Source organism: Dama dama, chromosome 7 (assembly GCF_033118175.1).
Source record: "Dama dama isolate Ldn47 chromosome 7, ASM3311817v1, whole genome shotgun sequence".
In the NCBI taxonomy this organism is placed as follows: Eukaryota; Metazoa; Chordata; class Mammalia; order Artiodactyla; family Cervidae; genus Dama; species Dama dama.
The window spans coordinates 50,928,984-50,952,873 of NC_083687.1; the positions used below are offsets into that span (position 1 = coordinate 50,928,984).

The 23,890-nt window shown below is 49.6% G+C and overlaps 1 protein-coding gene across 15 annotated transcripts in view; it reads left to right on the forward strand.

The window, feature by feature from the left end:
* Positions 1-23,890, forward strand: part of LYRM4 (LYR motif containing 4) — an 85,526-nt gene that overhangs the window by 5,899 nt on the left and 55,737 nt on the right. For 12 of the 15 annotated variants that reach the window (XR_009693659.1, XR_009693660.1, XR_009693661.1 and 9 more), the window contains exon 2: positions 15,982-16,102. The exons of 1 other annotated variant lie outside the window; for it this stretch is intronic. Coding sequence is in view for 11 of the 14 variants with exons in the window: in XM_061147692.1 (XP_061003675.1) it covers positions 15,982-16,102 (121 nt within the window). In the remaining 3 variants the exon portion in view is untranslated. Of the gene's footprint in view, positions 1-15,981; positions 16,105-16,447; positions 17,506-23,890 lie in introns of those variants that run through there. 2 more of the 15 variants (XM_061147694.1, XM_061147695.1) reach the window with 2 other exon arrangements.

A 23,890-nucleotide genomic window follows, 5' to 3' on the forward strand; every position in this document is an offset into this window, starting at 1 on the left:
TGGCGTGCTGCAGGCCATGGGTCGCAGAGTCGGACACGACTGAGCTGAAGTGAACAGGACACCATGACAGGGTGCTTATGTCAGTGGGGTTGCCCTTCTCACATGGAAAAGGTCTGGAGCATGAGGCTGCTCAGGCCGATTCCACAGCTGGGTGATGTCAAGGTGTCTTGAGCCTCAGGTTTCCTCTCATGCTTATGCCTGATGGTTGCGAACAGCCATTAAAGCTCCAAATCTGTCCTTATTTAAGGCAAGACAGAGGAACCGTGCCAGCGGAGCATGGATGGCCTTTCCCTTCCGTGAGGAAAGGGTCAACTTTCCCTGGAAGTTTTCCAGCAGGCTTCTGGCTCTGTCTTATTGACCAGAACTCGGTTATGTTCCTCCACTAGCTGAGCAGGGGCTGGGGAACTAGGTTGCAGCTCATCTAGCCTCTGCAGCAGAAGGTGCCGGGGAGAAAAGCACCAGAGTGACTGCTGGCTCAGCCTCAGCCGGCCTCTGTGTGGATGGGGCCGTGGATGGAGCGGCCGGCTCTCCAGGTGCGCACAGCGGGGCGCAGGGAGGCGGCGTGCGCGGGGCACTGGGAACCAGGGTGGGTGGGGGCGGCAAGCCCCAGCCAGGGCTCCGTCCCAGGTGGGCTCGGCTGAAGAACTGAGAGAACTAGCCGGCGAGCAGTAGAAGGGGCCTGAGAGAAAGGGGAGGCCGGGAAGGGCGGGCAGTGGGTGAGGTCACAGCTGGTCAGGACAGAACGGCGACTGGAGGTTCCAGGTCTCTGCCTTTCCATAACTCCGCACTCTTCGGTGTGAACTCCCTACTACCTGGGCGCCTCTGATGCGGCCTCCAGGAGTCTTAGAAACCTCCACCCACAGACACTTACTTTCACAGTTTCTTCTTACAACTGCAGCAGCTAAACAGGCTGTCTGGTTTCCTGCCGGCTGAATTACTGCCGCACAACTGAACGCAGCATTATGGAAGTCTTTGCCGTCTAGCAAAGGGACTAGATAACAACCCCCGTTTAGGAGTCTGGTTTCTTTTGAAGTGGGAGCGGAGCGCCTGGACCCGCGACCTTGTCGAGGAGCCAGGACCCCGGCAGAGGTTCTGCTCCCGTGTTTCTGCGCTCATTGCTGGGGCTCGTTCTGCACTGGTGGCCTCCCTGCTGCGTGTGTCCCTGCTCACTGACTGATGGGGAAGGCTGGGGTGAAGAGCACAGTCCAGCGTGGGGTGTCAACCCCAAGCACCTTGCCCCTTCTGCAGTGGACCAGCCTTGCTAGAGGACGTAGGGCCACGTGTCCGTTCACCCCAGAACAGAGGGGGTGTTCCCTGAGAACCCAGAGCACGGACGCGACTGCACCGGGGCCTGGGGCAGACGGAAGACCAGCTCTGAGCGGCCCTGCTGTTACAGGATATTCTCGTGATGGGCACGTCACGTGGACACGGGGCAGCTCAGGAAACTCACAGAGGAAACGTGCAAGTTGAAGTAATGCCCAGATGCTGCGGATTTGTGATATTAGAATACCGCACAGATACCGTGCAAACGACATTGTAGTCGTCATTTCAGCCCTCTTGGCCTAACTGCCAGTCCAGTTTTAACTATACGTCTCTTCTCCTTTAGAAACTTAAAACCCTTAAATACGTTCTTCATTCCAATAAATGTAACTCCAGCCTCCCCACCAGGAAAATCTTTGCTTTGTCCTCAGACTAAAACATGCCTTTAACCAGAAGTTGCTGATATCTGAGAAATTCTATCCTCTTGTTCTTTTTCACCTTTTATCGCTTAACTCAGCTTAGTGCCACAAAGACCAGATGTTACCTGGGACGGCTCTCAGGCTGGGAAGTGGTGAAATGTTGTGTTTTGCTTCCTGGCATTCTCAACGACAAGATTATTAGGATTTTTTCCCCCTGGTACAAAGTTTTCCCCCTTTTTAAATCATGAAATGCCTGTTTATATTGTGAGGATTCGGAGATACTGTAGAACTCTGTTCTACTATATAAGATTTTTTATAAAATCTTAGAGAAAAAATAATCTTATATAAAAAAATGAGTTTTGCCTGTGATAAAATGTAGAAGAAGCCATACGTCTCTATGAAAACAGCTTTAACTGTTTTTGTTACAGACTATGCAAGAATACAGAGAAGGTGGGGAGGAATACAGGAGAAAAAAAGACTGCTGTTAAATCTTCTAATTTCTTCCCAATTAAGCCTTCACTGTGTTCTGCGTTAGTACCGCTGGGCCCTTGGATGGAGCTGTCGGCTGACCCCTCCCTCCCATGGACCGCTTAGAGCTCCAGCCAGTTTACTTGTGCCAAAGAAAAGCGATTTCGTAGACTTCTGAAAGATGGATTGTTCACTGTCATTAATTACACTTGGAATCCTCCCCCATCCAGTGTTTTCTCTTAAGGCTGCTAACTTCTGTCACGTTGAGCGATGATGGTTTTGAAAAGTAAGAAAAAATTGTCTAGTTAACTTAGGGAAGAATACATTTAAGTTATTCAGCCTAAATTTGGAGGAAAGTGTTTAAAAGAATCATTAGATCAATGTCGTTGCTGACTTATAAGTTTCCAAGTTGCATTTCCTCTGTTTATACTTAACCAAAGGGGCGTCCCTGGTGGCTTAGCTGATAAAGAGTCCGCCTGCAATGCGGGAGATCTGGGTTAGATCCCTGGGTTGGGAAGATCCCCTCTGGGAGGGCATGGCAATCCACTCCAGTGTTCTTGCCTGCAGAATCCCCATGAACAGAGGAGCCTGGCAGGCTACAGTCCATGGGATCACAAAGAGTTGGACATGACTGAGCAAATAGGCACAGCGGCCCCTAAAACCATTTTAAAAACTGATAAGAATACATAAAATGCAATAGCATGAAATAATTGTTTTTATTTTAAAATAATAAATGAGAGAATCAGGGTCAAGGGAAAGTAAAGGTAGAGAATACAACAAAGCGAGACGCAAAGTTAGACCACAAAATGCAATTGTGAATCAGTAGGACTTCCTGAAGGTCTCTTTAAAGTAATCTGTTTTGCAGTAGGGTAATGCTTTTTTTTAATGCAAAGTGTACTTACAGAACGTTCTGTTAGGAAATTCCTGTAATGGCCGTTATAGGGAATTGCATTTCACGGTCTCGCCTCAGTAGCTGTGTCTACTTGTTGTGGTGCAAGATGCTTCTTGTCCTGGTACTTCTCCGCTGTGGCCCCCTTCCTGACGGCCTGAATGCCACTTCATCAGGTGGTAGAAGTTTGCATCTGCCTTAGCATTTGTTTTCTCAGCTAACTGGTACCTAGCCAATTTAGGGAAATTCTGACCTTTAGAAACCAAATGAAGTGATAAAATTAGATAAATTGCATGAACCAACCTGTAAATTTCTAGATTTAGCAGGAGTCAACTAAATTAATGTGTGTCCTCCTGGCTTTTGTCTGGATTAATAATAGGAATACCCTGAATGGGGTTCCTTCAGCTGATCTCTACCACCCTTATTTTAAGAAGCAGATTTAAAATTGCCCTAAGCTGAGATATAATAATATATCACTGTGACATTTTGATTATCTGTTTAACTTCATAGCAACTGATTATTATAGTTCTATTTGAAAGAGTAATTTTTTTGTTGTTGTTTTTAAACTCGGAGTTTGGGGTTAAAAGCAAACAGCTCACAGAAATGATCTTTCATGACAAACAATAAATGAAAGTCATGTGACTTGATGCCAGTGTTTCCCCCTTGTTTTCTTCCCTCAGCCCTGTGTTTCTTTCCCTAATATGGTGAATCCTGAACTGATTTTTGCTTTAAGTATTGTTTTCAGTGTTCTGAATGAGGACCACAAGCAAGGTGATGTTCATTTAGAAAGACTCCTGGGCTTTGAATCAAGAAACCTTGGTTCAGGTTTGAGGTCAGCTAGCTCCCAGCTCTGTGACCTTCGGTGCATTTACTCCCTGGCACATCATTCCAAAGGCGCAGGCTGCAGAACCTTCTGGCTGAATGTTGGGCTCCAGAGTCCCCTGTGCAGACAGATACAAGTAAACCAGTGACTACAGGTGTGCGTGCTAAGTTGCTTCAGTCGGGTCTGACTCCATGCGATCCCATGAACTGCAGCCCGCCAGGCTCTCCTGTCCGTGGGTTCTCAGGCAAGAATGCTGGCGTGGGCTGCCACGCCACCCCAGTATCTGCACAGTTCCCTGTTAAACTGGTAGACCAGCCGCCCAACCCTTTTAATTCGCAGCAGCTGGAGTCATTTAATGAGCTTGGCTGAACGGTTGAGCCACACTGCGCCAGGTGCTTCCTCGCCATCCGGAGACCTCCGTCACTGTGACGTGTGGTCCTTGATGAGGCTGGCTTGAGTCCTCAGCAGACGTTGACTGGGAACCACCGTGTGCCAGCCCCTGGGCTCCTGCGGAAGCGCAGAGACAAACAGAGTGTGGCCTTTTCCCAGGAGGGGCTTGTGGTTCAGCGCACAGAGTAATGCACTCACTGAAAGAAAAAGCGTAGTTGCTCAGTCGTGTCTGACTCTGCGACCCCATGGACTGCAGCCCTCCAGGCTCCTCTGTCCATGGAATTCTCTCTGAGGGTTGTGTGAAGACGCAGAGGCAGTGCTGCGATAGAGAATGAACAGCAGGTTGTGGGGGCAGATAGGAGGGACAGCACAGCCTGCCCCGGAAGGGCCAGAGGTTGGGAAAGGAACGGTGGCTGCCCTGGGCTGTCACGGTTCTGCAGGGCTTCGCTGGTGGAGGGAGGCTGAAGCAGTGGGGATGGGCCCAAAGGCCAGTGTAGATGGTGTTGAGTGCATGGAGCTACCAGCAGTGTGGTGTCCCCCCTGGGGGCGGTGGGAGCAGGTGAGGGGGAGGGACGCAGAGCTTCGGGGGCCCCGCCGAGATGCTGGATGTCATCCTTGGCAGTGGACAGCCACGCAGGTGTCTGAACGAACCACAGACAACACCTTCCAGCTGGACCACCCAAGCAGGAGGCTAAAGACGCGGAGGCCGGTTGAAGATGGGTTACACCATGAATGATGGTGAGGGCTGGCTGCAGTCGTGGAGAGAGAAGAGGAGGGGAGAATGGTCTTGAGATACACTGAGAATTAGCCAGACTCAGTGGCTGGTTGAACACGCTGAGTTAGAATGACCTGACCGTTGGTCAGGAGAATGTAGCTGGAAGAAGTTGTTGGAAACGAAACGTCGCGCCTCCCAGGAGTGAGGACCACATTCTCCACAAGCGTCTTTGGTGTGGGGCCGTGGCCTCAGAAGCGCGTCTGCATGGTTCAGGCTGTTTTAAAGCATCTCTTGGGTCGTAGGTGTTAATCTGCGGCTCTCCATACGTGCTCACCTCACTTTTCTTTCTCCAGTTATGTACCTTTATACATTAATGTTGTTCATTTGCCAGTTAATCAGGCCTTGGTGTTCAATTAGTTGACTCTGTCTTTTTCCAGAGTAATTATTTGCTTTCTTTACTACTTGGCTGTTATCCTCAATGGATGTCATTAATATATCTATTAGCCTTATATTTATTCTTTTGTTCCTGGGGTAATTTTTTGAGTAGATTTAATATTGCCTCCATTTGGTCTTATTTATTCAAAGTTACTTATATGATCAATTCATTATAATGATAAATATTACTCTATAGCACAGTTATTCATTTAGTGCTTTCATGTATTTCTTTTTGTCTGCCCATGCAGACATTTGAGGATAAATACAAATGTTTTTCCCATATAATTATCCCTCCCCTACATCTGATCCCTAGAAGTGGTGGTGTGTTTACCAGAGATCACTTGCATGGATGCAAGCAGCTCTTAAAATCCTTTTTCCTTTTTATTAAGAAGCAAAGTGCTAAATTAAATGAGAAAAGAGTTCCTTACAGCCAAACTGGAGCCAGAAAAAGCCATGGACCCTCTGTCCTGGTCTCACTGCGCCTCGTGCACGGACTCGACAAGTCTCCCCGGAGGCCCCACCGCCCTGTGTGTGAGTCCTTCCCCCCCAGACTCAGCAAGCTCGGCTTTCCCTGCAGGTGGCCTCTGAGCTGGGGAGACACTGACGTGGTGATCATGCTTTTAGTGGCAACTTGACGCTCTAGCACCAGACTTGAAAGCCTGAAGGAAGGAAAACCCCAGCAGGCGTATAACTCAGTGAGAGCAGACCTGATCAGACAGCCTTCTGGCAGGGCCGTCACGCAAGGGCTCTGCCCACGGCGGGCCCCAGAATTCTCGCAGTCAGCCAAGACCGGGTTCCACATCTGGGGTTAGCATCTCAGAGCCAGCACTGCCCACAGTCCTGAGCAGTAAGGCTCAGACCGCTTTAGAGGAGAAAGACCTAACCGTCTTATGTTCTTTGTCTGGAGCCTGCAAATTAAACTGTCAAAAAAGACTAACACGAGGGAACATGTACACATTTTATTTCATGTTAATATTTTTATATAACATGGAGGGTGCCTCATAGAAAAGTGACAACCCCAGGAAAGCTGTTAGACCTAAGGTTTATTTTTACAAAGGGCCATAAATTGTGGAGCGGTGACAAGACAAAAGATTTGGGCATCTAAGGACAGGATGTTATTGGAAATTGGCTAGGAGATACATCAGGGAAGCTGACAGAAGACAAGGATTATTTGGGTGTGGTTTGTGCAGACCCATCTCAGCCTCAGCTCCCCATGTCTGCTGATAAGAATTGTTCTTTCCTTCCTGGTACCAGAAGGACACCTTTCTCATGGGAGGCTTATGCCCTGCTTCTGGCAGAATGGACAGGACAGAGTGCTTCCCACATCTGCTGTTTCTCCGTTGCCTTCAACTCAAGATAACCCAGTGCCAGAGTGGCGTATTTGTGGGTGGAATGTTCCTGCTCCCCGTCATCATGACTTGACTTTGGACTTGGCTGTGGGATCTCTATGGTCAGGACCTTCTGGAAGAAGGGGCGGGGAGTGTACTGACAGTCTCCGCTGCAGCTGCTGGAACTCGCGCCTCTGCGGTCAGCTGATGTGCCTCTGAGGCTGAGCTGCTGGGGGGTTAGAGGAGGTACAAGCAAGCGCCTGGTGTGCAGCGGGCGTCCTGGTTCCGTCCGCTGCTGTGAGAGGAGGGTCTGTAAAGAGCCTGTGATGAGTGAGCAGGACTTGCCCGTGGAACCTGTCAGCACAGCACCTGGGACCCCTCTGACCCCTGACGGGGCTGCCCGGGGAGAAGTTTCGTCTGGGTCAGCACTTCACACAGTGTAGCGGTGTTAGGGGAGCAGGGAGACTGTGAAGGAATCCAGTGCCTCCCTTTGCTGTCTCACGTCTCCAGGTCTCTTCTCTGCCTTAACGTGCGGACGCTCCGTGTGGCTCTTCCATAGACACACAGTGCATGCTGGGAGGCGGGTCCACGTGTCACCTCCGACTCCACTCACCTGAGGCTCCTGAAAGCACCAAGGCAGCGGGAGCGCTCCCCAGATCTGCCGAGTCACCTTCTCTGCCTGCATTGTCGATCATACACAAGACGGCCGTGCTTCTAGGAAGCCTCCGTTTTGCAGAAGAATGCAGTGAGGAGAGCTCCCTGCTGTGCCTCCGCCTATCAACCATGGCTTCTCCCTCTCTTCATCCATTGACAGTTCTTCCTGTAAGGTTTTTGGTAAATGCAGTCTGCCACACTTGTGTGGCTTTTGATGCAAGGTGGACACTTTGAATATTTTAGTAGGTAAAGAAGATGGAAGTCCTTTAAGTGAGTCTGCCCCACGTTAAAATGACTATTGCATACCCACTGAGAATCTGCCCTTGTTGGTTCTGGACGGGGCTGTTGGGTCGAGGAATCACAGGCAGTAATGAGGCCATAAACCACCTTGCTCTGAGCACTTAAGTGTATTGAAAAGTTGGCCTTGGGTTTAAGCCAAGTAATAAAAGTTTCATGCACCTCAAAGTGAGAGCATGCTGCGGATTTCTGTTCTGAGGTCACTGCCGCTGAAATGTAAGTGGTAGGGAGGAACCCCTTCTGACAGTTAGACCCGGTGTCTGCACAGTTGTGGTGCACATCCAGAGAGCAGGGAGCTGGACCTTGGACCTGCACAGTTAGCAGAAGAACGTCAGATACTGAGGGAGAAACCCAGGGAGATACCGTGAAGGGTTTTGTCAGCCGTGCAGCACTTTGCTCTCTGGCACTGCTGTGCACCTCGGTCACTTCCGTGTCTGCTCACCAAGGATGCTCTTACTTGGCCAGGAAGAGGCACCACCTTTGAGAATGGCCCAGAAGCTCTAAGCAGCGACTGTGACATGGCTGGTTACAGGGACAGCCTGTGGCCAGGATCCTTCAGCCCCACCGCGGCCCAAAGGGAGAGGAGGAGGGTGCCCAACAGGTGAACCCTCCCAGGGCCAGCTGGGGCAGAATGAGGAGAGATGGGTTTGTGTTCAGCATCAGGGCTGGTTTTTCAGCTGCATTTTGGGTTTGACCCATTATGTACTTTTTTGTTTTGGTAGGTACATGCCAAGCATCGTTCTGCTATTATTCAGTCAGTATTAATATAAATAGTAGTGAAATAAATAGTAATAACTTGTAAATGCAGATGTTTGCTCCGTTTTCTTCAGTCTTCCAGTTTTGTAAATAAAATTAAATCTTAACACAAAAATACCCAAACACCTACTAGATGATTCACAGAGATGTCATGGAAATAAATTATGTAATGCATGAAAATATTTTGACCTACTTGAAAGAAAGATGCAATAGCAGGTCTCCTGCCTTGCAGATTCTTTACCATCTGAGCCACCAGGGAAGTCGGTTACAGGTTATTTGTACTATAAACAGCCAAGCCAGCAAACATCTCAAGGCAGAACAGCATTCAGGTCAGGATAACCATCCCCCTGTGACAGTGAGGGTCTTCCATGCCCACCCTGCCTGTGACATCCCAGGAGACACAGAGGATAACTGCATCTTTAAATTCTTAGAATTTTAGACCAGACAGAATGTTAGAGATGCGTCTTCTCTGTGAACAGCAAAATTAAAGCTCGCCGAAGGGTGAAAGTGCTTCTGGATTTTGTGAGTAAAGCCAGGGAGGGATGTAATTTTTGTGCCTCTTTGCATAAATTTACATACAGAGGTCAGAGTCCTTTCATGCCTTGTAGGAAAAGTAAAGTTAGCTCATGGCCTTCCTGTGCTGGACTCACTCCTTCTTCAGGGATGGAGGGAACCCAGGCCTAGCTGGTCCCTCAAGGTGCTTTCAAAGCCAGGATGCTCTTGGGATGCTCACCACGATATTGACCTTCCTTTCCAGTCATGAAGTCTGGGTCCCACAACCATCCATATTTACCTCCTGGTTTCTGGTTTTACAGATGATTACTAGATCTCTGGAATATTTTTAAGTAGTTTTTTTTTTTTTCCCTTCTGAATAACCCAGCCAGTATTCTGCTACTTCACACATTCTCAAGAGGGGGAGCGAGTACCAGCCTGCACTTCTCTGCTCTGTCGGTTATCCTTAATGACGTGTTGGGCACAAGCTCGGTGACTTATCCATGTCCCCGTCCTCTCTTCTGGCTCGCTTATCCTTGCTGGTGAGTGATGGCAGGAGAAACGGATAACAAACAAAAGTCACTGTATTTGGCCTCATTTTAGCAGCGCTGTTAGGAAATTTTAATGAAAACACTTGAGACCAAATTGTTCTGTTTCTGTTGTTTTCTAGAGGAATTTCTATTGTTCGTGCTTTACTTTCTCCCATGAAGTAGAAAATCCAGAAGTAATTGAATATACTACCATAGATAGTTATTCTTCTTTAAATTTAAATCATTTAAAGGCCCTGTCTTACATTGGCATGGTTCACACTATAATTTTGAAGTAAAATTTTTAAAATTGCATTCTGTATTTTTCTAACTTTTAACTCTTACTACACAATGAAAGCTTGAGTTTGCCTTTTTGGTACAAGGTCAAGCTCATGTCTGGTAGATGAGGGGGTCATGGGAGAAGAAGGCAGAAAATCCCGTCCCTTCCCGTGGTGCATTAATGTCATGGTGGTACTTTTAAAGGAAGCATGGCCAGTTCCATGAGGAGAGGACTGGTAGGTGTGAGGACAGTTAGTGCTTGAGTGGTGCCTTGGTTGTCCCCCCACAGGGGTGTTTGCAGGACTCCACAGGTGAAGCACAGTTGGTCCCTCACCCCCTTGGTCCAGGATCAGGTGAGAAGGGCCCTGTGGGTCCGAGCTGTCCGAATCCAGCTTGCAGGGCACCGCGCTATCCACATGGGCGTGCCTAAAACCCAGAAACAGGGAGGTGCGCCTCTCTGCCACGGCGCCGGACAGCATTTTAGAGGTGGCCTTTACTTTGATAAATGGGTTTACATTCTGAAAAATCTTGTTTGCGACAAAATGTCAGTGGCAATGAAGACAGATCCAAGTGGTAACTGGAAGTTTAATTTTGATGAATTGTAGGTTAAAGATCCTAAATGTTTTTAAGCATCAGAAAGAAAGCCTGGACAGAAACGCTCCTAAACTTCTCCTCCAGGGCCTGAGGGGACATCTGCTGCAGGACGAAGGTGCCTTTCTTTCTTTGCATTGTTTATTGAGGGGTTTTTGTTTGTTTTTTGTGTTTTTCTGGGTGCTTTTTGGCATGCCCCTGGGAGGCCTGTGGGATCTTAGTTCCCCTGTATGGAAAGTGTGGAGTCTTAACCACTGGACCACCAGGGAAGTTCCTTTTTTTTTTTCAAAAAGAGAATGTTACTTTTAAAAAAATCTCCATAGAACTGTACCTAAAATCTGCAGTTATGTAAAAATGGTTTTTAGGTCATAATATTTTGAGTACACTTTTTCTTGGATGTACATAATTTTCACATTTAATATTTAATGCTTATTATAAGCCATAAATTTACCATAACTTGATTGTTTTATTATTGGATATTTAGATGAGGGTTTGACTCCCACAAAGGGGACCAAGTAGGAGGTTGGCACAAGTTCTTAGAAGTGGACTCTCAGAAGTCTGTGACCACAGGGGAAGGAATTCCCAGCACTGTGTCTTGCGCCCTAGAAGGTTTTTCTCTCTGTTTGTCCTTCTCTTACACTCACCTGTCAGGACTGCAGCCGGGGGTTTGCTAACACATCTGTCTTTTCCATAACCACACCTGGGCAACTGGACTCAGCTGGAGAAGCGTCACCGCTTTGGCAGACTGGCGCCACTGCACTGGGTGTTGGCCAGCTCCGCTGCCTTCTCGTTGGACAGTGAACACTGGAAGCCTGCCCGGCTCTCCGTTTCTGAAATAATTGTTTTAAACCCCTCTGCTCAAGCTTCCAATCCTCCTCACTCTTTTTTTGCTTATAATTTTGCTTGCTGATATATACTTCAGAAGTCATAACATAAAAGAACAAACTCAATTGTCTTAGCTAATTTCACTGGGTTTTTTTTTTCCCCCCACTTTTCATTGGTTTGGAACATTTTTAAAATAACTTGTCTCTTATTTTCCTATGAGATATTACTGCCTTTCTAAAGTGTTAGGAAATATTTCTAATTTAATAAACTCTGCTTTACTTTATTAATAATCAAGCTGGGTAAGCCATTAATTTTCATCTGAGTATGGCTTTGACTACATATCAAAGATTGTATGCATTGACTTTTTCATTATTTTAAAAATATTTTCTTATTATATGGCAAATTTTTTTTTTCCTTCTCCCAGTTGTTACTCACAAGCGTGTTTCCAAAGCTCCAGGGCGTTTCTTCCTGTGTGTGCTGCACTGTACTCACTGGGTACATGCCTTCATGTTCTTGCTGAAGTTACCGACAGCCTCTGAACTGCTCGCTCCCGTGGGGCTCTTCCCAGGCCTCGTCTTACCTTTTCTGGGACGAGTGGCGTTCCTGTGTCCTCCCTGCTTGTAAAGTGGGCCTCCTTGTCCCCATCTTTCCTGCCGGCACCTCGTCTGCTTTTAAATATTGGCACCATTACTCCGGGGCTGTGTCCCAGGCTAGCTTCTCTTCCCGTTCTGCGACTGTCCTCAGAACAGACTTGTCTACCCCTACCGTCCTGCCTCATTCTTCTTTTTCAAGGATTTTCAGGTTTACTACCAGCTCGGACCTTCTCACCAGAGATCCAAAGCCACGTTTCTGGTAGCCTGCTGGACACATCTGCCTTGTTGTCCCAGCATTGCCTTAAAAAAACCTTATAGAACCTTTTGTTGTTATCTGTTAATACCAAACACTCTCTTCCTCTTTTCCCCAGGGCACTGCTTTAGTTTGATCCCCTGTGGTACGTGTCTCCTGGCTATGTGTATTTGTCTAAATATATTTCCTTTCCCAGTCTCTTCTCTCACACATTGAACCTTCTCTGATTTTTCTTTATTATGGCAAATTACCAGCACTTCAAATTATTAGTAATAATTACTATAATAATTTAGAGAGCGAGGCTTCCCTGGTGGCTTAGTGATGAAGAATCTACCTGCCATCGCAGGAGACATGGGCTCCACCCCTGATCTGGGGAGATCCCACCTGTCACAGGGTGACTGAGCCTGTGCTCAGAGCCTGGGAGCCGCATCCACTGCAGCCTGTGCCCTGAGCCTGGTTTCTGCAGCCAGAGAGGGGCTCACACAGTAGCAAAGACCCAGCACAGCCAGAAATAAAAAAAAATTATTCAAAACATTTAGAAAGCATAAACTCCAGTAATCAAAAGTAATTTGGAGCATGCTCTCTCTTTATATGAGATCATCCTGAGTATAGACTTAATATCTTTCATTTCAGAAAACAACATCAGAGGGTAAAGTTAGATTCCATATTCAACAGCTTCCACCAAAATTAATTCCAAAAAGATCAAAGAGTTAAACATAAAAAGATAGGCCAAAAAATTTCTCAGGAGTACATGGGTGAGTATTTGTTGTGATCTCACAATAGAGAAGGCTTGTACCTATGATGTTTAACCAGAAGTCGTAATATAGAAAGTGATACACTTGACGGAACGGAACACTTGTACATGACAGAGCACACAAACGTCAAGTCAGATGGCAGTCCAGGGAGGACTTCACGACTCATCCCAAAGGGGTAGCTTCCTCAGCACCATCTTACAAATCAATCAGAAAGACACACTCAGTTAAGAAAAGGCAGAGAATATGAACAGAGACACAAATGGCTTTAAGCTTGTGAAAAACTGGTCGGCAGCACTCATAACAAGCAAAATGTAATGTAAAGTGAAATGAGAGACCGTCTTTCACCTGTCAGGCCAGCAGAGATCAGATCAGAAAGTCTGACCGCACACGTTGGCAGTGGTGCTGGAAGCAAGCGTGCACACAGCTCTGGTGGGAGCGTGTGCTCGTCCCCCTGCAGAGAGAGCTTGGGCGATGTTTTATTAAAGCCACATATACACATGGCTTTTGCCTTACCACTTCCCTCTCTGTGAGTTGACCACATATACACACGTGCACGTGCTGCTACAGGAAAGAACATTGATTGTAATAGCAAGATTGGAAACTAAGTACCCATTCGTTAGTAAGTGAAAGTCGCTCTGTCGTGTCCTGACTCGGCAACTCTATGGACTATACAGTCCATGGAATTCTCCAGGCCAAAATACTGGAATGGTTAACCTTTCCCTTCTGCAGGGGATCTTCCCAACCCAGGGAGCGAACTCGGGTTTCCCGCGTTGCAGGCGGATTCTTTACCAGCTGAGCCACCAGGGATATGAGGGGCCCACTAATGGTGGGTCTCTGTGCTGTGGGTCAGCTTGTTTGTACTGACGGGAAGTGATTGCTCAGATGTATTTTAATTCAGGAATTAAAGGTGCAGAGTGTGTTTAGAGCTCCACTGTTGTGAAGAGGAATATACACATGGAGGGTTTACTACGAACCCAGTGTCTTCGGGAGACTTCACAGGAACCTGCTCTAATGGAGCAGAGCGTTGGGGGCCGGAGGGAGACTTCTATACCTCTGGCTTTGGTACCTGTGACTTTAAGAGTTTGGAAGCGTCTCTTTTAAAAGCTGCATGGTGTCATAATTTATGTAGCCGCTTCTCTGTTGTTGAACATTTAATTAAGGTGGTTTCTATTTTTAATGTTTATAAACATTTCTGTAGTGAATATCTTTCTGTATACAACTTTGTTATTTCTACAGGCTGTTTCTACAGGATCACTAAGAGTAGAATTAGTGGATAAAGGATTATGAACATTATTATAGATTATGATGCCCTTCTCCCCACAGGAAGTAGAGTTCATATCCCACCATCAAGCTGTACATGCCCTTTTAAAAAAAAAAAAAATCTGCTAATTTGATGGACAGGAGATTCTGCCCTGTTTAAATGTACGCTTCTGTGATTATAGCTGAGGCTGAGGCCTCATATATTTATGTCACCCTTCTCTAAGTTTATCCACTCTAGGCTCCCTTGTGAATTATTGGTGCACACCTCTCACTCATTGACTGTGGTCCTTCTCTCCTTCTACTCGATTCACTGAGGATGTTAATCTTCTGTCTTATTTGTTCCTAACTGGGTTAGGTCTTTAAGGACATGGAAGAGTTAGCCAAGAAATCAGGCTGGAGAAGGACACTCCCCCTGTAGAGAAATAGCGGGCCAGCCGTCAGGAAACTCCAGGTCTTCCCTTGAGGCGGGAGTCGATGGTTCCTCCTGGACGTGGTGCTCGACAGGGTGGGATCGAGGACCAGGGACACCCCGTCCGTGCTAATGCACTTGACCCTTGCGGTAGCAGTAAACCAGCAGGCGGGGCATTCATGGGCTTGCTTACCGCTTCCCCCCAAGTCTGAGAGCCCTTGGTCTCCAGAGTGGCTTTTTCTGATGGTAACTTTATCTCCTCACTGCCTGTGCTCCTCACTGGTCAGAGTCCTCCTCCTCAAAATAGTGAAGCTCGGTTGTCCCACGTAGACTTACTGCTTATGTCAATAGCTCTTTCCCTCATAATGCTCTCAGCCACTTTTCCTAAGACTTGCTTGGCACTTGAACTATTTGTAGCAATACTTGAAGTACTGTTGGGAGACGAGATGATCTTTCTACTCTTTGTGATGCCAGAGACAGTTTTTGTTTTTTTTTTTTAATGCCTTGGCAAATGAATAGCAGCTTGGCTTATACCAAGTACAGTTGAAAATCACAGAGTCTGTTCAGCTGTTTGCAGAACCTAGTTCTACCACTTACTGGGCCATTTTATTGTTATTATTACCTCTGAGTTGTAGTGTGTGCTAGTTAAATCGGATAATGCATATCCTATTCTGAGCAGTCTCCAGTGCCTGGTCGATGGGCCATACATCATGGATGTTATTTCCTGTCCCTTTGGACCCTCAGTACAGTTTGGCAAATGACTGGAAAACAGCTGTTTTCTTTGCCAATTTCTGAAAATAGAAATCTGAGGTTGTACTTATCTATGTTGCATTCATTATTACCAGCTTAAAGTTCTTTTTTTGTCCTTTCTGGAGGTGTTTTGCCTCTGACCTTGGAGTTCAGGGTTTTATAAGTAAATATCTTGACATGGTCATCTGGTTATTAAATCTCCATGAACCCTCTCAATATATTGTTACCAGTTTTGAGACATTGTCTTCCACTATCACTTAAACTACCTACTCAGTCCAGTTTATCCACGCTTACTGTTCATGGACTGTAAAGCATCTTGGCGTCATCTCCACTCTCAGCTGCGGCGGGATCCCAGTATGAACCACGCATGTTGCCATCCACAGGAGGAGGAAACAGAGGGTGGGGCGAGGTTGGAAAGCTGACCCCAGGGCGGCATCCGTCACTGTCTCGGCACCCGCGCGCCTACATGTACGGCACCTGGCTGCACCTCAGTCCTGGCTTGTCTCTACACGTTGAGGGTCAGTTGTCCGTGTTAATGGAGAGAAGCCAGGCGCGAACGGCTCTGAGGAGCCCGTCACCTGAGGAGCATTGTCTGGAGCCCCATGTGACTTGTCCAGATCACTTCCCTAAGCCTGTTTGCTCAGTCCTCCCAGGAGAGGAATGGATGGGCCTGTGCCCAGAGCAGCAAGCAAAGGGGATTCTCCCAGGGACCCAGCAGACAGCTGATGCCTAGGGAAACTCTTGTGAATTCATTTAAAAGCATTGTTTCAGACACACTGAAACCTTTTCCTCTTTTTCCCTGCGTTCATTTAGAACTTACGCCATCAGGAGGATAAGAGACGCCTTCAGAGAAAACAAGAATGTGAAGGATCCTGTAGAAATTCAAGCCCTGGTGAATAAAGCCAAAAGAGACCTGGGCATAATCCGTCGGCAGGTAAGATGGCCAAGGGCGTTAAGCTTTCACACATCCCCCGTGATTGGATGTCACAGCTTTTAGTGTTTGTGAGTCACACCCAGGATCACGAGACTCTCTTCCTCTTGCTCATGTGGACAGAGATGAGCTGTCCTGTCACTCAATCAAGGGGTGCGTGAAGGAAGTGCCAGCTGTCCGAATTCCCAGGGCACAGGTCCTCTGGGGAAGCTGGGTTCCCACCCCTTACTAGATGATGGTGCTTTAAGTATGGGAAACCTTGTTAAAATTTTGTCTCTTTGTTAGATGCATTGCACATTGATATGTGGACGTATGTCAAAGAGTGTAAATATATTCTACTTTTCCCAGTGTTTTAAGATCATAACTCCAGACCATGCTGCCCTTTTCCTGAGGACGCCGTTGCTGGCGATGAGCCTGAGTTTTGTCGCCGCGTGGCAGTGTGTCTGCAGGTGTGAAGCGTGGCCGCGTTGCCCCGACCCCACAAGGACCCGGAGAGGGTTTTGTTTGCTCTTGCGGAAGAGCCAGCTGTCGCCTTGGCCTCTCGCTCTGCTCTTCTCACGAGGTGGACGGGGCCTCTGCCACAGCCTGGCCTCCGGGTGGGGCGACGTGTCCTTGTCTCTGGAGAGTTAATCAGGGTGCCAAAGGCGGAGCGGCCTGCTGCCCGCTGGTTTTCTCACCCTCTGAAAAGTCCTCCTTTCCGCTCTTTTTCTCTAATTCAGCACTGGTCACACCGTAAGCTCCACTTTGCCTCCCCTTGTTTATCGTTCGTCCTCTCAGGGAGTTTGTTTAGCTGCGGAAGGACACCCTTACATTTTCCCAAGACCCATGAGTGTGTTAGAGGGGCTCCTTCAGCGTCGTCAGGAGATCCCAGCATGGCTGACATGATGTCATATCGTGACTTGTGACATGTGTATCGGGATATATATTTATATCTCTGACCCTTCTTCATGCTTGACTCGAAACCATTCATAAAAGAAGCAGTATTAAAAGCTGGTTTTCATCTTATGTCAAAGTTAATAGTCTTGTTATGTTGCCTGCATCATAGAACAATCCCTTCTATAATAACTTTTCAGATTCTGACAGCTCTTCTTGAGTTCTGCAGTTATCTAGGAGTAGAATAACTCGGCCATTTCTAAGAAATGATCTTTAACTAAAGGCATGAAGAGATAATGGGATCGTCAGAAAAAGAAGCTGGTCTGCAGATTTCCAAGGATTCCAATAGTGGCAGAGAAGTGAGTTGCCCTTTTGAAAACTCTAGAAGGATGGCCTGCACCAGGCTTCAGTGGGGGAGTTTTACAGGACCCGTTAGTACCCGGACTTGGGAAAACAAGCAGCCTGCATGTTTATTTTGCATAAATTCAGGAAGATGCAGTTTTTGGCATTTTCCCACACAGAGGTTGGCAAGCGCCTCCAAAACAGACTGGTTTTCTCTTTTACTGTAAAGTTGCTCAGAGTAGGAGCTGCTGAGAAAAGGGACCCGTACGTAATCTTGCCACCATTTCTTCTGTTATATAATTGTCTGTGTCACTTCTCAGTTTGAAATGTTTAATTTTTTTTTAAAAATGGATAGACTGGCTCTCACCAACCATGGCCAGTGAATCCGCACAAACCAGTTTCAAACCCTGGGCCGCGGGCCCGGCCCTCCCCAGGACAGCCTGCCAGCCGCGCCTTTCTTGATGGGGGGGCGGGGGTGTGCAGCCCGCTTCCGGGCACAGGGCTTCTGTGTTACCCGCCAGAGCAGCGGGGGCCTCCCTGTTGCGTCAAGACTGTGCCGAATCCCAGCGTCACATTGACCGCAGCTACCTTATGAGATGGCCGCGACTCTCGGAGCCGCCTCACGCTGAGCTGGCCAGGCTGACCTTGGCCTTGAGGCCGTCAATAAAACGGCCTCGGTCAGTCTCCACACTGCTGATGAGATCGCTGCGGCCCCCCTTCCTCCCTGCCCGCTGCGGTCTGTTCCCCACGGGCTGCAGGCTGAGCTTTCTAAAAGAAAGAGCAGGTGACGTGCCTGCTCGAAACCCTCCGGGGGCTCTGTGGGCCGGCCCATCTCCCCCGTCCGCAGCATCCCGGTGACCCCGCGCTACCCCGGCCACCGCCCCCTCCCCCGGCCTGACCCTCCTGGAGCCCCAGTCCGCCTCGCGTGGAACAGTCTCCCCAGACCTTCCCGGACCTGGGCTCCCCTTGCCACGCCGGGCTTTACTCAGACGGCTTGAGTCGCAGAGTCAGTCAGCGGGTAATAACATGCGACACGGCCCGACAGCCGGCACGTCACAGTGCTTGCACGCTGGTCAGTCAGGAGGTCCAGCCCGGTTCCCTGTGGCGGCGGCTCTTCATTGTTTGGGGACTGAATGAATACACGACGTTTGTCGCCTGAGTCTGTGGCCCTCAGTCCAGGGTGTGTGCCGCCGGAAGCGTGCTGCCCTGAACCCGCGTGGGTCGTGCAGATGGTCCGCGGGAGGAGGGAGGGGATCCGGCGACCTGAGGCGTCACCCTTAGCCGCAGTGACCCCCCGTCACGTCTGCCTCCACGGGCGCTCGCCCTCGGAGACCGTCCCCCGGGCCGCTCCTCCGTCTCAGCAGCATTGCCCTGGATGAGAGCCCGCGGCCACCTTTCCGGCCGCCAGGCACACACCTCGGTGAGGCAGCTCTCAAGAGTGTCCTCTCGACGTGGCCCCGCCTCCTGCCCCCTGTCCTCGCTGAGGGTCTCGGCTGTGACGCTGTTGACGCCCCTGTCACACAGTGAGATTCTGCAGTTTTTACAGAAGTCTCCGAGGAAAGATTTCTTCTGGTTGTCTAGGCACAGAGAATCCAAGGTGCAAGAAGGCTGGCTGCCCTGTCTCAGGGGGCGCCCGGCCAGACATGCACTCAGGTCTCCATTCCTGAGGGCAAACTCCGAAGTTTCAGGACGTGAGCTCCTGCGTCCGGAGAAATGTCAGGATAAAGATACTTTCAAGTCCTCTCCCAGTTTTGTTCTCCAGGCATTTAAGGACTGCGTCGTCCTAGCCCATCCTGTCCTCAGAGACCTTGCCCATCATGTGCCAAGACCTTTAGTCTTCACATGGCCACCCCAGGGATTCCAGCAGCATCAGCAGCTCATACCGGACTTCACCACGGCTCGAGGGGTGACTCTCACCGCAGAAAGCACGGGCAGGGCGCGTTCCCCTTGCACGAGCACATCGGGCTCCTTTCCTCACCGTCCGTGACTGTGGGCCACGGATGGGAGCTGGCCGGCCGCACCGTCTTTGTTGTGGACCACCTCCCCCCCAACCCCAGGTATCTCTCTCCACCACCTCTCCCCCTAACCCCAGGCCCCCCTCTCCACCACCTCCCCCACTAACCCCAGGCCCCCCTCTCCACCACCTCCCCCACTAACCCCAGGCCCCCCTCTCCACCACCTCCCCCCTTAACCCCACGGCCCCTCTCTCCCTACCACCTCCCCCGCTAACCCCAGGCCCCCCTCTCCACCACCTCCCCCCTTAACCCCACGGCCCCTCTCTCCCTACCACCTCCCCCGCTAACCCCAGGCCCCCCTCTCCACCACCTCCCCCTTAACCCCAGGTCCCCTCTCCCCACCACCTCCCCCGCTAACCCCAGACCCCCCTCTCCACCACCTCTCCCCTTAACCCCACGGCCCCCCTCTCCACCACCTCCCCCCCAACCCTAGGCCCCCCTCTCCACCACCTCTCCCCTTAACCCCAGGGCCCCTCTCTCCCCACCACCTCCCCCCCAACCCCAGGCTCCCCTCTCCACCATCTCCCCCCGAACCCCAGGCTCCCCTCTCTCCACCACCTCTCCCCCTAACACCAGGCTTCCCTCTCTCCAGCTGCCTGCATCCTCTGGTGTCCCATAACAGCAGAGACATTTGCCCACTTTTCTATAAACTCTGTTTCCAGATAGAATGATTCCGTAAAGACAGCTTGAGCCTGGCAGCTCATGTCAGTTCTTCCTCTGCTGAAAGCAGGTTCCGGACCAGCCCCTGCCAAACCTGGCTTCCCTGTCCACTTCCCAGGTGGGGTCAGAAAAGTGGGAGAGGCCCTTCGCGTGGGTGCCAGCTGCGCTGGGAGGGTGCGCGGAGCACGGGGCCCGGGCACGTGGCTCTCACAGTCCGGGCCGTGGAGAAGTGATGGAGGACGTTCTGCCCGAGACATAACAGATCTGAGTGGTTCACGCCAGACAGAGAAGCAAGAGCGTCAACCAGACTCTGCTTTCATCCTTGTTCTTTCCTCCATTTTGCTGTTCTGACTAAGTATTCGTTCTGACCCCTCTGTATAAGGCATTTATGAGACTGTCATCACCCCCAGCTTAGAGGTCCGCATATGTCACGCCCTTAGGATTATAAGCAGCCTTCTTTTGTAAGGCTGTTTGCTATACTCCGTAACCTGCAGGGAGGGCGGTGCCCAGCCTGGGTAGCTCACAGAGAAGGTGAGAAATCACAGAGAAAGCATTTCCCCAGCATTCTGAAATGGTTACCTCCCTGACTTGATAGCCCTTGCCTGTGGGAGAAGCAGCAGAAGGAGCCCCTCCCGCCTCACTAGCTGAGCAGGCCCAGCGCCCGTGTTTCTGTACTCGGACGAGATCTCCCTGAGCGTGCGAGGCACAGTGATGGCTTCAGGGGGATCCAGCTGAATTTTAAGTGTGTAGCACCTTTTTGTTCAAACCTGCTGAAAACTGACATGTCTGTGCCAGGCTTGGGGGTACGTCCAGCTGTGTGCTGTTCGTCAGCGGGTCCCCTGGGAAGGCGACCCTGCAGCACTGCTGGGCTCAGGGCCGAGGGGACTGACAGGCTCCCAGCCCCTCACGCATGTAGGCTGGCGAATGAGCGCTGGACTTAACCTCCACAGGACGTTTGCCCACTGCGCCAGTGATGCGATATTCACCTACCCAGCTCAGCAGGGTTTGTGTAACTTAAGTGTTTAGATGGGGACGTACATTGTTAGCTGTAGGCTGTAGTTACACCCTGAGAAGGTCAGCTGGATATCGTGTCTTCTAATTCTGGATAACAAGATGTTGGAGTTATACCATTATTGTCAGCATTTTTTTAGTGATAACAAGATTCCACACCATGTCAGCTGTTCGTGTTCTTTAATGAAGCAGTTCAAATAGCGGCTGTGTGGGACCCAGAACTGTGACCCTGTCGTCAGACGTGACTCAGGGCGGGCACAGATGCCAAGAGGGGGCTGATGTCATGGGTGGCAGCCTGCTTGTGAACCCGGACGTCATCCTGCAGACGGCCTGAGAAGGTGGGCGTTTTACCCACAGGTCTTGTGGGAAAAGCAGTGTGCACTTTCCCTGACCTCTGGCTCACTTTTAGCTGAAGCACTGTTCTGGTAGTTTCAGGGGAACCGCTAAAGTTTACTTGGCAGTCGTTTTGATGGAGGAGAGGAAAGTCATCTGTAGATTAGGGGCATTTAAACTACATGGAAGGAGTTACACTTCATTCACAGTGTCCAAGGGGTAGAAGCGACCCAGCTTCCCAGAAGGACCAGCACTGCCGGATTGCCCTGGTGTGAGGGTCCTCACGGGGTCAGGTGCAGAGAGGGGGGGAAGGTGGTGGTGGCAGCCAGGGGCGGGGGAGCGGAAAGGGGAGTTAGTGTGTAAATGGGTGTAGTCTCAGGCTTTCAGGGTAAAAAAGTTCTAGAGATGTGTTTTATAACAATGTGAATGTACTTAACACTATTGAATTGTTGATATAAACTTAAAATTAGTCAAGATGGTAACTTCTTGATTTTTTTCAAAAATCAAGAGAGAATTTAAAAATTCTCTCTTCTCCTAAAGAAGAATTTTATAACCAATCATCAATTTTTCTTAATTGAGAAAAATAAAATGAAGTGTTTTAGATACTGACTGATATTTGACGATGGGAAATGTAAGTTCTTTGGAGCTTGAACTTCAAGCCTTCAGTTTCTCATCTATAAAATTAAAGGATCACACTGTAGCTCCAAGGCTCCTTCCAGTTCTGAAATGCCGTGGTTCAACATTTCACATCAGTATCTGTCCCCTTCTTGAGTATTTGCAGAAGCTGCTGATGTATTTCAGGGTAAATTACTGTGTGTGCAACTTTCCTTGGCCGTTTCCCACCAGGACCTTAACTCTCTGGAGTCTCGGTTCCAGGCAAGCAAAGTTGAAGGCCAGCCCTGTATTTGCGCCATCATAAATTCCAAAACCTTCTCCTAGCCTCAACTTTCTGCTGCAGAGAAAGTAAAAAAAAAAGGCTGGATTGTTTCATTAGTGTTGCCTGCAACTCAGCTGCTAACCTTCCTTTCTGGTAAAGACGCGTCACTGGTACCAAAGCATATTTTTGAGGAGAACGTTTTCCTTCAATGAAAATGGCAGCAGCAGGTGAAGAGCAGTAAGGCGATCACCCACAGGCTGGAGAAGGATGGGAGTGCTCCCCAGGCTCCTCCTTAGGGTTGATGCTACTTTCTGTTTGATTGACCCCTCCCTGCTCCCTGGCTGACGTCTCAGGGACTTTGATCCCACACTGTTGCTCTCCCACGTTCGATGCGGAGGTTCAGATGGGGCGTGTTTGGATGGTTCTCCCGGGGACACAGAGTTCGGAGGAGGACAGCCCACAGCTGTTCGGGCAGTTCTCAGAAGAGGGGCCATGCGGGCTGGCCTTACCTCCCCCGAAGGTAAACAAGACCCGAAGGTGGGAGGAGGCAGCCGGGTGCGCATTCCTCCTGTTGGTTCTCAGAAGCCCCCCAAGAAGGCAACAGTCCCCCTCGTGAACAGCTTATCCCTCGGGGCTGGTCTCCTTGCTCACTGCTCAGAAAACTCTCTCAGCTGTCTGCCTTAGAAAGAAAAGAGCAGCACAGAGCCCCCGTCGGGCAGGGTGGAGGTCGGCCACCTTGTGTGAGAGCGCTCCTGCTCTTGGGTTCCCGAGCGGCTGTCCTGCCGGCCTCCCGCCCGCGGTCCTTGCCGCGGTCATTGTCCCTCCGCGCCGTGCTCGCGCCCAGGCTCCCCCCAAGCCCACAGGGCATGCTGCCCCCTCGCCGAGCAAGGGACAGAGGGGGCCCGCGTGTGTCACTCTGGGTTTCTGTCCCAGGTGCTCTGGGCGCCGGCGAGCTGACGACCCAGCCCAGTGCGTGTGTGAGAGCTGGCCCTCCTCTCTCAGCACTGGGTGTCTGCCTTTCGTGGGTTTTACCTGCATGTGTGTGAAGGGCGGTTTCACCAATGATCACACACAGGTGTCTGCCGCGTCACTCAGAGACACAGCTAGGAGTCACAGGGAAGAGGAGAGGCTTCGCGCAAAAGGCACCTGAATTCAAATCCTGACGCTTTTCAACGCCCCTCTATCCTCCTTAAGGGTATTTAATCACTCTTAAGACTTGATCATCATTCACTGTGTCTTCTGAAGCCCAAGGAACACCATTCGTAAGTGAAGGCTAGTCTTGCCCCTGCTGCGTATTTGAAATACCAGAACCAAGGGATGTGTCAGAGATGCTTTCTCGTCCCCAAACCTGGTAATTAAGGCTGTCATTTCACAGATTGGTCAGTTATAAATAATTGAAAGGCTCTAAATATTCTCTGAAGTGGGGCCCTGTAATAATCTTAGCTTTATTCAATAATACTGGTGTGCATTTAAATCAGTCTTTTACATAGATTCTTTTTCTTCAAGCATGTCCACTTCATAGAGCCTAACAAGTGCTCCTCTTCTCACCCCCCCATCTCGCCTCCTTAATGCTGTAAAAACTACCCCCCCGAAGTTGCATAGCATCTCCTTCAGTTCAGTTCAATCGCTCAGTTGTGTCCGACTCTTTGCGACTCCACGGACTGCAGTACGCCAGGCCTC